Below are 13,581 nucleotides of genomic sequence, written 5' to 3'. Positions count from 1 at the left end.
ATATTTTGAGAGTGTGTGCAGACTCGCTTTGTTGTCTCGCAGATGAAAGCGCCCGCTCCACATCTTGAGAGCGTATCTACGCTTGCGGGTTTTGGTTTTTCGGGCGGCTACGGGTTTGCGGATTTTCAATGACTGTGACGGGTTTGACAACGTCGACGAGCGACCGATGGGTACCAGAATAGCGGTAACGGGACAACCGCAAGCGTGGACGTCGCAAGCTGTGGTGATGAGTTTCCGGTTTAAATATTCCTCCCATGTATCTCTGTTGGCGTCGAACCTTGGTCACGTGTCACTGCCCAAAAGTTGCTTTCGTTCGCTCTTTGTTTCCCAGTCAGATTGCAAAGGAAATCCCAGTTTCTACTCAAGTCACTCAAGTACCGTTACCAGCGACTCGTCATGCCTAAAGCTCCTGGCAGCAAGAAGGTCCAGACATCCAAGGGTACCAAATCATCGAAATCTGGTCATGGCCAAGCATCTACCTCGGCGTCCATCTCCTCCCAGCCGAAATTATACTCCAATTTCCTTCCGCTTCCACTCTCGCTCCCATCCCCAATCTCCATTCCTTCCAGCTCCTCTTCCAAATCATTGACATCGACCACTCACTATCTTTATTGTCGACCGCATACGTCCAATTCCAAGTCCAAGTCTGGTGGTGGCGAGGACGATGAATCTTCCTCAGCACTTCCGTATGGGAGGACATTGTTCGTCGTTAATTTACCTGTCGATGTGACGGAGAGAGATCTGAGGGGTGTTTTTACCAGATGGGGAGTGGTGGAGGATGTCAAGATCAACGGGAGAGGCGGTGAAGATGTTCTCGAAAGAGCTGTAAGGGGATTATCGCCCTCGCCAGAAGACGATGAGAGCGACGACGATAGCGATGAGGAGGATGAGCTAGAGGACACGCATGGGGTCCAACAAGATGGAAAAGAAACGGAAGAAGGACGAGCGGAACCAACTTTCCAGGGTGACAAGAATTACACTCTGACAAAGAGTCAACGACGTAATCTGAAAAAGAAGAAGAAGAACGCCTTACCCGATTCTGTCCCCTCCATCATCGCCTTACCACCTCTAAACCCTCGTTCTACACCCTACGGTCAATCAGGCTCGTCATCCGCTCATGTGATCTTCCTCGACCCCATCTCCGTCACTAGACTCATGTCCACATCCATCTCGTCTCCTATTACATTACCAAAGTATTCGGTTGGTGAACCTACCGGAATCGACTATTATACTTCTCTTCATTCGGCATTACGACCGACCCTAGAAGCAGTCAAGAGTTTTGCCGATTCATCCATGGCTCGATTCGATCATCTTCACTCATTGTTACTCTCCTCGAGAGCGAAGAAGCAAGGCGCTGGCGCTCTGGTGGACGAAGATGGGTTCACGGTCGTGGTGAGATCGGGAAGATACGGACGGGCTGGTGGTAGAGGTGACGGGATTGGAGCGATGGGTGTCGGAGTCGCTAGTAGAGGATTTGATAAGCAGAATAAGGATAAGAAGAAGGGTCTCGGTGCAGGAGCGTTGGAAGGGTTCTACAAGTTCCAGACTCTGGATAAGAAGAGACAGAGTAAGTGACAGCAACTGTCGTATCGTTACACTTGTTCCGTTTCATTGAGACAGCAAGACAGCTTCTGGGCAAGAGAACGGCGTTCATAAGCTGACCTCCACTTCTATCGCAGACCTCGCAGACCTTCGCTCCAGGTTCGAGCAGGACAAAGCCAAGGTGGAAGAGCTCAAGAAGTCTCGTCGATACAAGCCTTACTAGTCGTGTTGCTTGTGGACAGTTGCAATTCATCGAAATGCTTCTCAACGCTTTCACAGCCTTGTCATTCATATGCCTTGTATGCAAATATATGCTTTCATCTGGCCGTCTTTCCTGCTTGGTATCACTGGAGACCAGACCAAAACCATCTACTCTTCTCTTCTACCTTGATGTACTTGTGACACTATCGATGCAGATTCCCTCTCCAGTAGAACGACGATCCTTCTTGAGATCAGTCTCGTTGCTTTTGTCTTTTATTCGTCTACTCCGCCTTACCTTCCTTATCTTTCCTCTCCTCGTCAGCCTTTTCTTCCGCCTTCTCCCTGATCTCTCTTTCGGAATCATTTCTTCTCGCCCTGAAATCAGCCTGTTCGATCGCTCGTGTGATGTCCATCACCTCGTACGGTCTCAGGTTGAACGTCTTGGCAAGTAAGGGGATTTGACTCGGGGATAACAACAAAGATGGATGTTGGGCTGTAGAAGTAATTGGACCAGGAGCAGGTGCAGGAGCAGGTTGTTCGTTCGTCCCTGTATCGGGTTTGCTGGTTTTAATGGAAGGGTCAGAAGATGGCGAAGTGGATCGATAGACCAGAGACGAAGGCGTGGCTGTTCCATCGGGAGCTGCACCCAACCCTTTCGCTTGAGGTGCAAGTGATTTCGCACTGGCACCTTTGAGATCTTGCTTGTCTCCTCCGGTCCCCTTCAGACTTTCTGCTGAAGAAGAAGTCTCGTCAGGTGCTCGATTGGCTCCTTCATTCTTCCCCTTCGCCGCATAGATCTCGCCGAGTTGTTCGTTCTCCTTCTCCACGATCAGACCGGATTTTAAGAGGGTTTCGAGGTACTGAGCGCCCCGCCATGCTTTGTAGTGCGACCATGCTCGCCAGAGGACGTAGAAGAGCGGAAAGTTCGGAATGACAGGAATGATTGCGAATGGCCAAGTGAGTGGGGATCTGAGCAGAAGTATCGGCATGATCAGCGAAAGAGCACGATGCGTCAGGTTGAGTAAGCCAGACTTTGACGAGGAGAAGAAGTCATGTGCTAGACGGAACCATGAGGCCGATCACTGTCCGTAAAGAGTGGTGGGGGCAAAGAGAATGAGGCAGACCGAGAAAGCACTCACGCAATGATAGTTCGATACATCATCTTTCGGTGGTACGGTATTCTGTGGAGTAGTAGTCGATGGAGTTTGGGAAGAAGGGGTGGTAGAGGTTCTTTGAGGGTGGGTCGGAGTAAGGGTATCTACAAGACGACGAATGATCAGTCAATGTGACTTAGTCAGAGATCTCTCATTGGCCTAGCAGGTGAGTGAGAATAGCGACTCGACTCACCTCAATTCTGTCCAGGACCTGACCCTCCTTCGAGATCCTAACACCTTCACCCTCCTTCACGGCTTTCAACGCCCATTCTTCGTACTCTATCTTATCCATCAATTTCTCCCCTCTCGCATAGAACCAATACGTCCATGAATTCTTGTCCTTCTCACCGAGCTTCAACCATGTGTCTGAAGCCTTGGCCAATCCTTTATTGATCAGGTTCGGAGGGGCGCTGTCGGGCGTCGGATCGGGTTGGGAGACGTGGAAGAGAAGCAACGGTGTTTTGGCCGAAGCGGGTTTTGGCTTGGACTCGGTCCCAGTCGAAGTCGAGGTTGGATTCGAAGAAGAAGCATCTGGAGTGGAACGTGGGAGTCGAGCTAGAGGAAGGGCGAAGATTCGAAAGGACCGAGTGGTCTTTGTGGGTATCTTTGATGCCATGGCGAGAGAGCGGTGGAAACCTGCTGTTTTGAGCAGATGAGTAGATGAGTAGATGAGGGTCACAGAACGCCCCTCGATGAAAGCTTTGATCCATGAAATAACGATCGACGTTGGTTTCCAAAATCGTGAGCAGCGGTCGGTGCCATTCGTACGCGTGGCGCGGCGTAGCGAAATACAGAATTCCCAGGTGAGGGTGAGGGAGTGTCGTCATCGGACAGGGTGTCAAATCTTGACGGTAAGTTATACAATAAACTTACAGTACGTGTACTCTAGTATCATTGTCCATCGAAACCAATCAGTCAGTTTGTCACCGTGTTTCTGCGCATGTGAAGGAAGCGTCTCGAGGTCGAGGTCCCGCGCACAGCTAAGTTACATATCTCTTCGATCCCTCCGGCGCAAAGACCTCCCGAGCCAACTTTCGCCATGGCACCGCCACCTGCAACCGCAGAACCGCCGTCCGACAACCCTGCCGCCTCAAAACTGCATCATGCCAAGGTGAACTTGAAATACCTAGCACTGGGTTCTGCAGCAGGTGTCGCACCGGCGTCTCTTCGTACCAGATCGATACTGACCACGACGCGGTGAGTCGTCTACCTTGTTTGTCTCCAGGTGGTCTGTGGTCGGGCTGACCCTTTGGTCCTCCTCCGACTAGGTACGTCGTGAGATACATCATAAAACGAGCGATACGATATGCGAAATACGCGGTAGTAGGAGCACTCGTCGCTGCTGTCGGTGGTGGACTGTTGGGTACATTAGGGAGCGGATTGGCTTTCTTCGCTGCCCCGGGGATAGGGGTGGGCATGGGTGTGGGTGTCCTCACGGCTGTCGCGAAGGTGTGTGAGGTTTTCTTACCACATTTGATCATTATCCAAGCTTCTTCTTTTGCCCACTCTCATCCCCGTTCTGTTCACTTCGACCTTTTTCATATGGTCTCTGCCATTCAGGAAACAGTCAAACGTCTCGATCCAAGACTCCCACGGCGTCTGGCATTCTGGAACGAAACGGCCAGTCAGGGGAATGGAATTCAAGCTGATACCTACCCTACGCCGCTCTTGCAGTTCGGATGGAGACATCGCGGCAATCATCTCAGAGGAGGTGCATGGGAAGGCATGAAAGCCCGGGCTCAAGCAGGACGAGACGGCGCAGCGGACGAGAAGATCGATGCGAGCAGTCTGAAGAAACAGCAAGAGGCGGAGAGCAAGGCTCGTAGAGCGGATGTGTGGATGAGAGTATGAGCGATGTCATTGACACTTGACAAAGCGGGGTTTGGTCAGCGAAGAGGGGTCAGATAGGTCACGTCCGGTATCACATCAATGTAGCGTTAGTATTTATGCAATCATTTCTTTTTTGAAATTACACGCCTGATCTCTCGGTCTGGGACATCCTGCTCCAGTCACTCGACGGCCCAATGTCCTTGAAGATATCGTCTGAATCAAACAACATCGATGATGGCGATGCTAAGGCAGAACCTGTCTTGACGATGCAGCGCATGACTCGTAGTCTGAATCCCGATCCCATGACTCCACACCACATACACACCCCACATCACACATGATCACCACAGCTGCATCAAGCCACGATGAGATGTACATAAACCCTCGAACCGGGTCCGTCATCACCCCACGCACCCACCAACCTAACACACGAGTGTGGATGGCTTAGTGAGCGGCTTGTCGTCGCTGCTCCTGGAGGACGTTGGACAGCTCCTCGATCTTACGCTTGGATCGGAGAAGGGTACCGAGCTGTGTAAACAATAATACTGTCAGCATGACGAGTAAAACACGATGACTACTCCCCTCTCCCACAGCGATCAGCCCGCACTAGGCTGAAGACTGCGCTCGATAGACATGACACTGCCCTTCGCCTCTTCCGATTCTGAGGTTGGAGCGAAGATAGAACAGAACCCAGACGCACCCTCTTCTTGGTGAGCTTCTTCGCCTTCTTGTCCTTTGAGTTCCTCAACAACTCCATAACTCGTTTCTCGTAAGGGGAAAATCCAGCGACCTCTCGAATGATGGACTTGACAAAAGTCTTCTTCTCACTGGATGACGAACGAAAAATCAGCATGTATCCTGCACATGTATGGTCCGCGGAGAGGAAGTGACCCACGTCTTGATACCCTTCTTGTGGGAAGGCTTGATGGTCTTAGGGATGACACTGGTGGGTCGACCCTTGTTCATGCCGTATCGGAGGTCTACGCAGACGAGGAGCAGTCCATCAGCTTTTGTCCCCCGAATGTCTGCAAAGCCTCTCCATCTTTCTATCCCGTGGCACCCGTGTCCTCCATGTCGTCTCAACGCCATGCTCCGGCCGTGTCTTCCTCCTCCTCATAGCACCATATCCTTTACTTGACATTTCCCACTCACTAGATCGGGCTTTGGTAGCGGAGGACATCTCGACGTCGGCCATTTTGACTGATTTTGTTGATCTGAAAAATCGATATCCACAGTATACAGCGATTCCAACAGATCCAGCAGTATCCAGAAATCGAATGGATTCCAACAGAGATATCAAGCGGCAGGTTTATTTGATGGAACGAGGTGTGGTTTTGGTTGGTGGGTAGTATGTGAAGAAGATTCGTTTGGATTTGAGTGAATAGTTGATCGAGCAGAAGGCGGAAACGATGGTAGAAGGATGGAAAGGAGGGGGGAAGACAGTCGACCTGATCAGCTTCTCTCTTGGTCAGAGTACCAACACATTCACTCACGGTTTATGGCTTGAAGGTTGAAAGAGACAACGACAGTGGATACGTATAGATGGATGATGATTTCGGTGTGAGTGTGAGCATCCACAGTGTACAGTGCCCTTCGTCCCCTTGCCTATGCAAAGTGTCCGGGACGAGCCAAATGCTACCAAAAACCAGGTTTTGGGATTTCGTCGTAAATTGAAAACGCCGAGATTCTCCAACAAATGTGGCGAAATTCCTCTGTACCAACGAGGAACCCGTCTTACGTGGCAAATATAAGATGAGAGGTGTACCTCGCTTATCACATTCGACGAAACCTCCACTGTTGGAATGCGATGCCTTTGCAGCAAGTTACAAAAGATTCATTGCTACACCTCACTCTCTTTGCTTCCTTCTCCTCACACATCAACTCTGGCTTAAACCATAGCGACATCTTTACGCCTCCATAGATGATAATCGACTTAATGGCGCCGGAGAAGATCGAGGAATAATACACAAATTCGGCCTGTTTATAATACGTCTTTTCGTGCAAACAAAAGAAAGGGAGGACGATTCGCTTAGGGCAAACATACAAACAACCACATACATACTGTCTTCGTGCTTAACAAGTATGTGCGATGCGATGTATGGACTTACCCCTTTGTCAAGTCTGCGCAGCGCAGAGGTCTCCGGCGAGGACACGTTGTAAAAGAAGAGGCGGTCGGCGATCAGGTCTGTTCGCCTTAATGGGGGACTATAATGGAATGCCCGGCGAGCTAAATCGCACTCATCGAACTCTTTAGCATGGCTAGTGACGTTTCCCCCACTGATTGGTCTGCCTCTTGAAGAAAAGTCTGAAGCAATCCCAATGATCCTCAGCAGGCTTGTACGCTTTTCCGTCACGGTAGCCTGGGTGACAGACTGAAACCGGTATTCGCACCGGCAAGATCGTAAACGCAGCGAGTATCGTAAGACTTTCTATGTGGTGTGTGTCTGGGTCGTCCGCTCCCCTACGCGACGGTCGACCGACAAGACTTGCTGACATACGCATGAACTTCATACTCCACCACATGGATTAAGCTCTCTCATAAATGGTGACTTCGTCGTGTGCAACTATGGAAGTTCCAGTGACCTTCATCGCCGTCGCTCGCTCTCTCGTTCAACTGCCGAGCTTTGAGATCTTAATTCATGGCGATTGTCAATCTTACAGCCCATCAATTCACCCTAAGAGACCATAGCTTGCATGCTCGACCATAATTGTTGCTTTTTCTCTGCTTCTGCTTCACTACCGAGCAGCGACAGTCGCCTTCAGATCTCCCATATGCCCAGGCACGAACGCGGGATCAAATCCACGTTTTTGCGATTCAACAATCTCCGAGTGCCGTTTCCGCATTTCCATCCCATCCCATCCCCAATGACCGTGTTCCAGTTCGTCCATAACATGATCAACTTTCCTTGTTCGTACCGATTTTCGCGACGCATTCTCTCCTTCACTCGTGCAACCGTACCTACCGGAAATGAGAGCCTCAACCCAGCTCACATCACTGATCCGATCTCGGATCGCTTCTTCCTCTTCCCGACTTCGTAAGTACGAAGTCTCCCTCTTTAGAACCCGTCTATGCCACGTTCTCCTGCTCGATTGACGTCCTTCCCCGTTCCGCAGCTCTTCGAAATGTTCGTTATGCGACGACTAGCATGCGAATGCCAGCTATGTCACCAACGATGACGGAAGGCGGAATCACGGGCTGGAAGAAGAAGGAAGGAGAAGCGTTCGCAGCTGGAGATGTCTTGTTGGAAGTGGTGAGTACATGTTGTCAAGTACCTGGAGCGGAGGTCAACGGAGTGCCTCTTCTTGCGCCACAGTCAGCTATGCTGGAGGGTCATCAGCTGGTGATGCGATGAGCTGATGAATGCTTTTCGCGTAATTCAGGAGACGGACAAAGCCACTATTGATGTTGAAGCTCAAGATGATGGTGTCATGGGCAAGATCATTGTATGTCATCTATCCTTCTCCCTGCCTTTGCTTGCCAAATGCATCTTCGCGCAGTGTCTCTCAAGGTATGGTTTGAGCCATGAGCTGAAGACTGTTTCTCACTCAGGTGCCGGATGGATCTTCCAAAATCCCTGTGGGCCAAGTCATCGCCATCTTAGCTGAGGAAGGCGACGATTTGGCATCTATCGAAATCCCATCTGACCTTACACCACAACACGAAGCCATTCCAGAGAAAGAGAAAGAAGCACCCGCCTCTTCCGAGGAGCCGAAGAAGAGTGACGAGCCGAAGGAGGAGGAGACCAAACCGGAACCGACCAAGACGGCGGAAAGTAGCGGTGGTCATCATGGAGAGAAGGAAATTAAACACCCTCAACCTATCTTCCCAAGTGTTTCAAGATTGTGAGTCGTCAAGTGACATTCCTTCTTCCCGTCTTTCTGTCGACCTATTCTGCATCCGCACGGTCTCGTCTCCCGTTTCGTAGAACGCACGAAAACTGTTTCGCTTTCACCAATCTGGAACGGTGCTGATTATTTCACAGACTGCTCGAATCCGACCTCACTTCCGAGCAGATTTACAAGCTCAAGGGAACCGGGAAAAACGGAATGTTGACCAAGGGAGACGTCCTTCTTGCTCTTGGCAAGGTCAAGAGTGCCTATGGATCAGCGGAGAAGCTGAATCTCGATGTCTTGGGACCTGGCGGGAAGAGAGCGAGCGAGGTGAGTGTCGCGGACGCGACGGTCCATCCATTGAGACGGAAGTCAAATTTATTGCTGATGTTCCTCGATCAAGAACAAGGCGACTGCTCCCACTGATACAGCTGCACCTGCGAAGAAGGAGGAGCCTCTGGATGGCCCCAGCCTGAGAAGACTGATTTTGAGCGGTATGGCGAAGGCTACGGAGCCTGCTAAGCCCATCATCCAACATAGTAAGTGCCATAGCAATTTCTGGTGACTGCTCACAAGCTAAACTCTGTTTTGTGTAGCCCCCTCGCCTCTCCCTCTCTCGCTCGACTCAGAATTTGACTCCATCATTGCCCCGTATACCACCCTCCTTCCCCCGCCCCAACCTGATGTCGCTTTACCAGGCTTGGTCGCGCTTGCAGCGTCTGAGAGCAAAGGTCTGGGCGGAGTTCAGAAGGATGAGTTTGCTGGGTTGTATTGATTGATGATGGCTTGGCTGTGAGATTGTTTTGGATAGCATGGGATGCAGTCATGACGCATGATGTCGAGTCACGGGTTTTTTGAGCTTGGCTCCGGCGTTATGGAGAGCACGTCTTGAGTGACGTTTCAGCTCTGCAGCTTTCGAGTGCCGAGCTAGAGCGCTGGTCGTCGTGAGGTTGAATACGATATCTCTCTACGTTTCTACCATACGGCTACGATTGTCGAAGCATGGTAGTGAGTATGATGTCTCGTCTTGCCTGACCGTATAACATATGCATCGTATGGGTGTATGTTCTTCAAGCACATGACTCCACCTCACTTATTGACATTGAAGATACTCAACAAAGCAAAACAACCATAAAACAATCCTACAGGATAAGCCACCAACAACCTCTGTCGATCCATCCTCAGAACAGCCACAAAAATCGCACTAGCAGAATACGTGCACCAGAGGATCGAGAGACTCGAAAGCAGATAGCCGAGAGGATGATCGATACCGACTCCCATGCCTATCCCGCCGAGACCGACCATGGGTAATAGACAGTAGCCGAGGACGGAGGCGGTACGATAGGCGTCGATGGCTGTTTCGGCCATGAGGTTGAGGAGAAGGTAGATGGCGGTGGTGCCGAGGAGGCCGACACCGTATATATAGGAGAATTGAGGTTTGCCGGACTGAGGTTGGGTGGGTGGGTGGGTGATGGACAGGGAGCAAGAAGCAGTGCAAGAGGTAGTCGGGAGGGTTCAGGTGCAATGAGAGGAGCGAGGAAGTTATGACAAACATAGTTAGCTTTATCGGAGTGTTCTGACAACTTCGCCATCTACTCACAAGTAAAAGTGATAATGCAAAAGCGAAACAGAAGACGAACGGACCGGCAAGATCTGCATCGTCCATTATGTTCGCATTGACTTTGGCGATCGGGTTGAGAACAGTGAGCGATTTCTGTAGGATATGTGAAGGGTTTATTCCGAGTTCTGCGAGAGCGAGGATGAGGGGGTTCAGTGAAAAGCGCCACGAAAGTCAGGTAGATCGCGGGACTGACTTCCGAAAGAAGTCGATGTGACGACCAACATTGGTCAGCAGAAGATGCTGGACTCACCCTCCATCAAACTCGGTTCACCATCAAAACCTCCCGTTCCAAACGCCTCCCACCATCTTCCTTCGCCCGACAATAATCTCCCTCCCGCCATGTTCATATTCCCACTCGCGACATAGCCACCTGCATTCCCCACCCCTAAACCACCGGACGAACTACCCACCCCACCCATGTTTCCCTCGAGGGACGATCGAGAACCGCCATAGTACGGTGAAGACGCTGATGGACCGGGAGTGGTGGATCCGCCGAAGAAGGCAAGTGGTTCGGAAGGGGCGTAAGGTGTGTACGAGTTCTGTTGAGGGAATAGATGGGACATGGTGAAGTTGTATCAGCTGGAAGTGAACGTGCTTTTTGACGGCCTCGGTGTCGGTGGAAGAGCTGTGGTTCTAACGCTGATGATCCATATAGCGCACATACGCTGTTCGTTGCAAGCAGCGAATGTCGTTCTTGAAACAAGCAGTCATGGACGTGGTGACGTGCATGAACTCGCGTTGTCACCTTACTTACTCGAACACGAGTGCCACTTTCGGCGATACGCGGTATTTCAACCTCTCTCCCCCCTCCCTTCACTGTGGGTTTGCTCCGGGTCTTCCCTACGCACCAACGTCCGCCTCTCAACTCATCTGTAAACCAGTCCATCTCTAGGATTACAGTCCTGTAACACATACCTCGACCTCACCCATCCCCCTCATCCCTTTCAGCATGGTCGCCTCTCGACTCATCTCCCGAGCACTCGCTCGTCCCCCAGCTCCCCGGATCCTCAAACCTGTCAGTTGCTCGTTCCCCCCGTCCAATCCACACATGTCAAAATACCTGCGATGCCATTGGTTGCTGACTCTCTTCTTCCTACAACACAGTCCTTCTCCCGATCACTTGCCGCCGTCCACCCCGTCACCACCACCGCTTCTGATCCAGTGACCAAGACCTCAGTCCTGTCCAACGGATTGTCAGTCTCATCAGAGACCATCCCCGGTGCTTCCACTTCCACTGTCGGGCTTTGGATCGACGCTGGTTCTAGAGCGGATGCGGACGGAGCTAGTGGTACCGCTCATTTCCTTGAGGTGCGTTGTGCATCGATACGTCACGTCTGCTTGAAACGTAGAGGTGATGACTGATCCGCGCGACCTGCTCTCAGCATCTCGCCTTCAAGGGTACCAAGTCTCGATCTCAAACTCAACTCGAGCTTGAAGTAGAGAACCTCGGCGCACACCTCAACGCCTACACTTCTCGAGAGCAGACGGTCTACTACGCCAAGGCGTTCGACAAGGACGTTCCTCAGGCCGTCGACATCTTGTCGGATATCTTGCAGAACTCGAAGCTGGAGGAGAGCGCGATTGAGAGGGAGAGAGACGTCATCTTGAGGGAGCAGGAGGAGGTCGAGAAGCAGTACGAGGAGGTCGTTTTCGATCACTTGCACTCTGTTGCCTACCAAGGTGAGTGACGTCGCTTCAAGAGATAGTGGAGAGGGGCGGAAGCTGATTGCGCTACAATGATCAGGTTACCCCCTCGGTAACACCATCCTCGGACCCAAGGAGCACATCAACTCGATCTCCAAGCCCGATCTTTCCGGCTACATCTCTAAAAACTACACCGCCGACCGAATGGTCCTTGTCGGTGCCGGTTCCATCGAGCACGACGCTCTCGTCAAGCTCGCTGAGAAGAACTTCGCCTCTCTGCCCGTCTCCTCCAACCCCATCCCTCTCGGTGGTCAGGCTCATGCTCCCACTGACTTCCTCGGTTCCGAAGTCCGAGTCCGTGACGATACCATGAACACTGTCAACGTTGCCATCGCCGTTGAGGGCGTCGGATGGAAGAGTCCCGACTACTGGCCCATGTTGGTCATGCAATCCATCTTCGGTAACTGGGACCGAAGTCTCGGTGCTTCCCCCTTGTTGAGCTCAAAGCTCAGTCACATCATCTCGAGCAACAACTTGGCAAACTCCTACATGTCTTTCTCGACGAGTTATTCAGACACCGGTCTTTGGGGTATCTACTTGGTCTCCGAGAAGTGAGTAGGCGGAGCTCACGAGGAAGCATCTCGAAGCTGATGAGCTTTCCATATCAGCTTCTTGAACCTCGATGACCTATTGCATTTCACCCTCCGAGAATGGACTCGAATGTCTATATCCCCCACTCTTGCCGAAGTTGAGCGAGCCAAGTCTCAACTCAAGGCTTCATTGCTGTTGGGTTTGGACGGTACAACTGCTATCGCAGAGGACGTGAGTGGATAGCTTGGCTTTGCACTGCGTTTGTGCTAATCATCCGTGACCATTCAGATTGGACGACAAATGATCACCACCGGCAAGCGATACACTCCCAAGGAGATTGAGCGATATGTCGATTCCGTTACTCCCGCCGATATTCAACGGGTGGCCAACAAGTACTTGTACGACAAGGACGTGAGTGTGGAAACAAATAATGATGCTGCTGGGCTTGTCCGCTGACCGTTCATCTATGCGCGATCCAGTTTGCTCTCGCTGCTGTATGTTTGATCAGATCTTCCGAAGCGACTGTCTGGACGTGTGCTGATCAATCTTATTTCACAGCTTGGTCGAACCGAGGGTCTTATGGACTACAACCGTATTCGAGCAGACATGTCCTCCATGATCTTCTAAATGCGGATGAGGGAGACTTGTCGGGAATTAGGGACGGTGGTAGACGAAAACATATGCATCCACTTTGGCTCAATTGGCTGGGTGCACGGATGCACCATTGTGTCTCTCGATCGCATATATTTGCTGTTCTGACCACCGTTTGATGATCGCATGGGTAGATATCGAAAACCTTCATGCGCGTTTGCTTTGCCTGTCGAGTAGCCAGCAGATATACGGTGTTAAAAGACCTTCGACGGTCATGTCGTCCGCATCATGCTACAGTATGTTGACGTCCCATCGACAAATGTTCGGATCTCAACAGCATTCAGCTTTCTTCTCACGTCTGACAGAGCTCGCTGCTGACCGTCACATTCAGAATGACTATTGCTGAGCATGTACGGTAGCACCGAGTCCGAACTTTCCCCTATTGTCAGAACTGGCAGCCCAACAAGTGTCTCGAGCAGTCAGAGAGCAGATATGTTGGTTCATCGACAAGAAAAGACACGACATCATGCCCAATCAGCACAAGCTCGTCACTCGTCAAGACGAGAAATCAGATCA

At 51.3% G+C, this 13,581-nt stretch overlaps 7 protein-coding genes across 7 annotated transcripts; 4 read left to right on the top strand and 3 right to left on the bottom strand.

Moving 5' to 3' along the window:
* Positions 1 to 396: 396 nt before the first annotated feature.
* IAR55_003381 (uncharacterized protein) lies at positions 397 to 1,765 on the top strand (the record flags this gene model as incomplete). The annotated part of the gene is made up of 2 exons (XM_066946488.1): positions 397 to 1,567; positions 1,680 to 1,765. The coding sequence occupies 2 exons, from the start codon at positions 397 to 399 to the stop codon at positions 1,763 to 1,765; spliced, it is 1,257 nt and encodes a 418-aa protein (XP_066802880.1).
* A 259-nt stretch (positions 1,766 to 2,024) lies between these two features.
* On the bottom strand, positions 2,025 to 3,513 carry IAR55_003380 (uncharacterized protein; the record flags this gene model as incomplete). The annotated part of the gene is made up of 3 exons (XM_066946487.1): positions 2,025 to 2,712; positions 2,883 to 3,001; positions 3,091 to 3,513. 3 exons carry the CDS (start codon positions 3,511 to 3,513, stop codon positions 2,025 to 2,027), a joined length of 1,230 nt encoding a protein of 409 aa, XP_066802879.1.
* Positions 3,514 to 3,936: 423 nt separating this feature from the next.
* On the top strand, positions 3,937 to 4,748 carry IAR55_003379 (uncharacterized protein; the record flags this gene model as incomplete). The annotated part of the gene is made up of 3 exons (XM_066946486.1): positions 3,937 to 4,094; positions 4,166 to 4,346; positions 4,572 to 4,748. 3 exons carry the CDS (start codon positions 3,937 to 3,939, stop codon positions 4,746 to 4,748), a joined length of 516 nt encoding a protein of 171 aa, XP_066802878.1.
* A 423-nt stretch (positions 4,749 to 5,171) lies between these two features.
* Positions 5,172 to 5,922, bottom strand: IAR55_003378 (60S ribosomal protein eL36; the record flags this gene model as incomplete). The annotated part of the gene is made up of 4 exons (XM_066946485.1): positions 5,172 to 5,255; positions 5,428 to 5,554; positions 5,623 to 5,707; positions 5,880 to 5,922. The coding sequence occupies 4 exons, from the start codon at positions 5,920 to 5,922 to the stop codon at positions 5,172 to 5,174; spliced, it is 339 nt and encodes a 112-aa protein (XP_066802877.1).
* Positions 5,923 to 7,695: 1,773 nt separating this feature from the next.
* IAR55_003377 (uncharacterized protein) lies at positions 7,696 to 9,333 on the top strand (the record flags this gene model as incomplete). The annotated part of the gene is made up of 7 exons (XM_066946484.1): positions 7,696 to 7,762; positions 7,842 to 7,978; positions 8,109 to 8,171; positions 8,278 to 8,570; positions 8,711 to 8,888; positions 8,962 to 9,097; positions 9,155 to 9,333. The coding sequence occupies 7 exons, from the start codon at positions 7,696 to 7,698 to the stop codon at positions 9,331 to 9,333; spliced, it is 1,053 nt and encodes a 350-aa protein (XP_066802876.1).
* Positions 9,334 to 9,647: 314 nt separating this feature from the next.
* IAR55_003376 (uncharacterized protein) lies at positions 9,648 to 10,742 on the bottom strand (the record flags this gene model as incomplete). Its single annotated transcript, XM_066946483.1, has 3 exons — positions 9,648 to 10,004; positions 10,159 to 10,304; positions 10,430 to 10,742. The coding sequence occupies 3 exons, from the start codon at positions 10,740 to 10,742 to the stop codon at positions 9,648 to 9,650; spliced, it is 816 nt and encodes a 271-aa protein (XP_066802875.1).
* A 386-nt stretch (positions 10,743 to 11,128) lies between these two features.
* Positions 11,129 to 13,041, top strand: IAR55_003375 (mitochondrial-processing peptidase subunit beta; the record flags this gene model as incomplete). Its single annotated transcript, XM_066946482.1, has 8 exons — positions 11,129 to 11,194; positions 11,284 to 11,487; positions 11,562 to 11,859; positions 11,924 to 12,434; positions 12,492 to 12,645; positions 12,703 to 12,825; positions 12,894 to 12,908; positions 12,973 to 13,041. The coding sequence occupies 8 exons, from the start codon at positions 11,129 to 11,131 to the stop codon at positions 13,039 to 13,041; spliced, it is 1,440 nt and encodes a 479-aa protein (XP_066802874.1).
* Between the last annotated feature and the right edge of the window lie 540 nt (positions 13,042 to 13,581).

This window comes from Kwoniella newhampshirensis, chromosome 6 (assembly GCF_039105145.1).
Source record: "Kwoniella newhampshirensis strain CBS 13917 chromosome 6, whole genome shotgun sequence".
In the NCBI taxonomy this organism is placed as follows: domain Eukaryota; kingdom Fungi; phylum Basidiomycota; class Tremellomycetes; order Tremellales; family Cryptococcaceae; genus Kwoniella; species Kwoniella newhampshirensis.
Note: the sequence above shows the minus strand (reverse complement) of the source record. Positions and strands in the feature narration are given on the sequence as shown.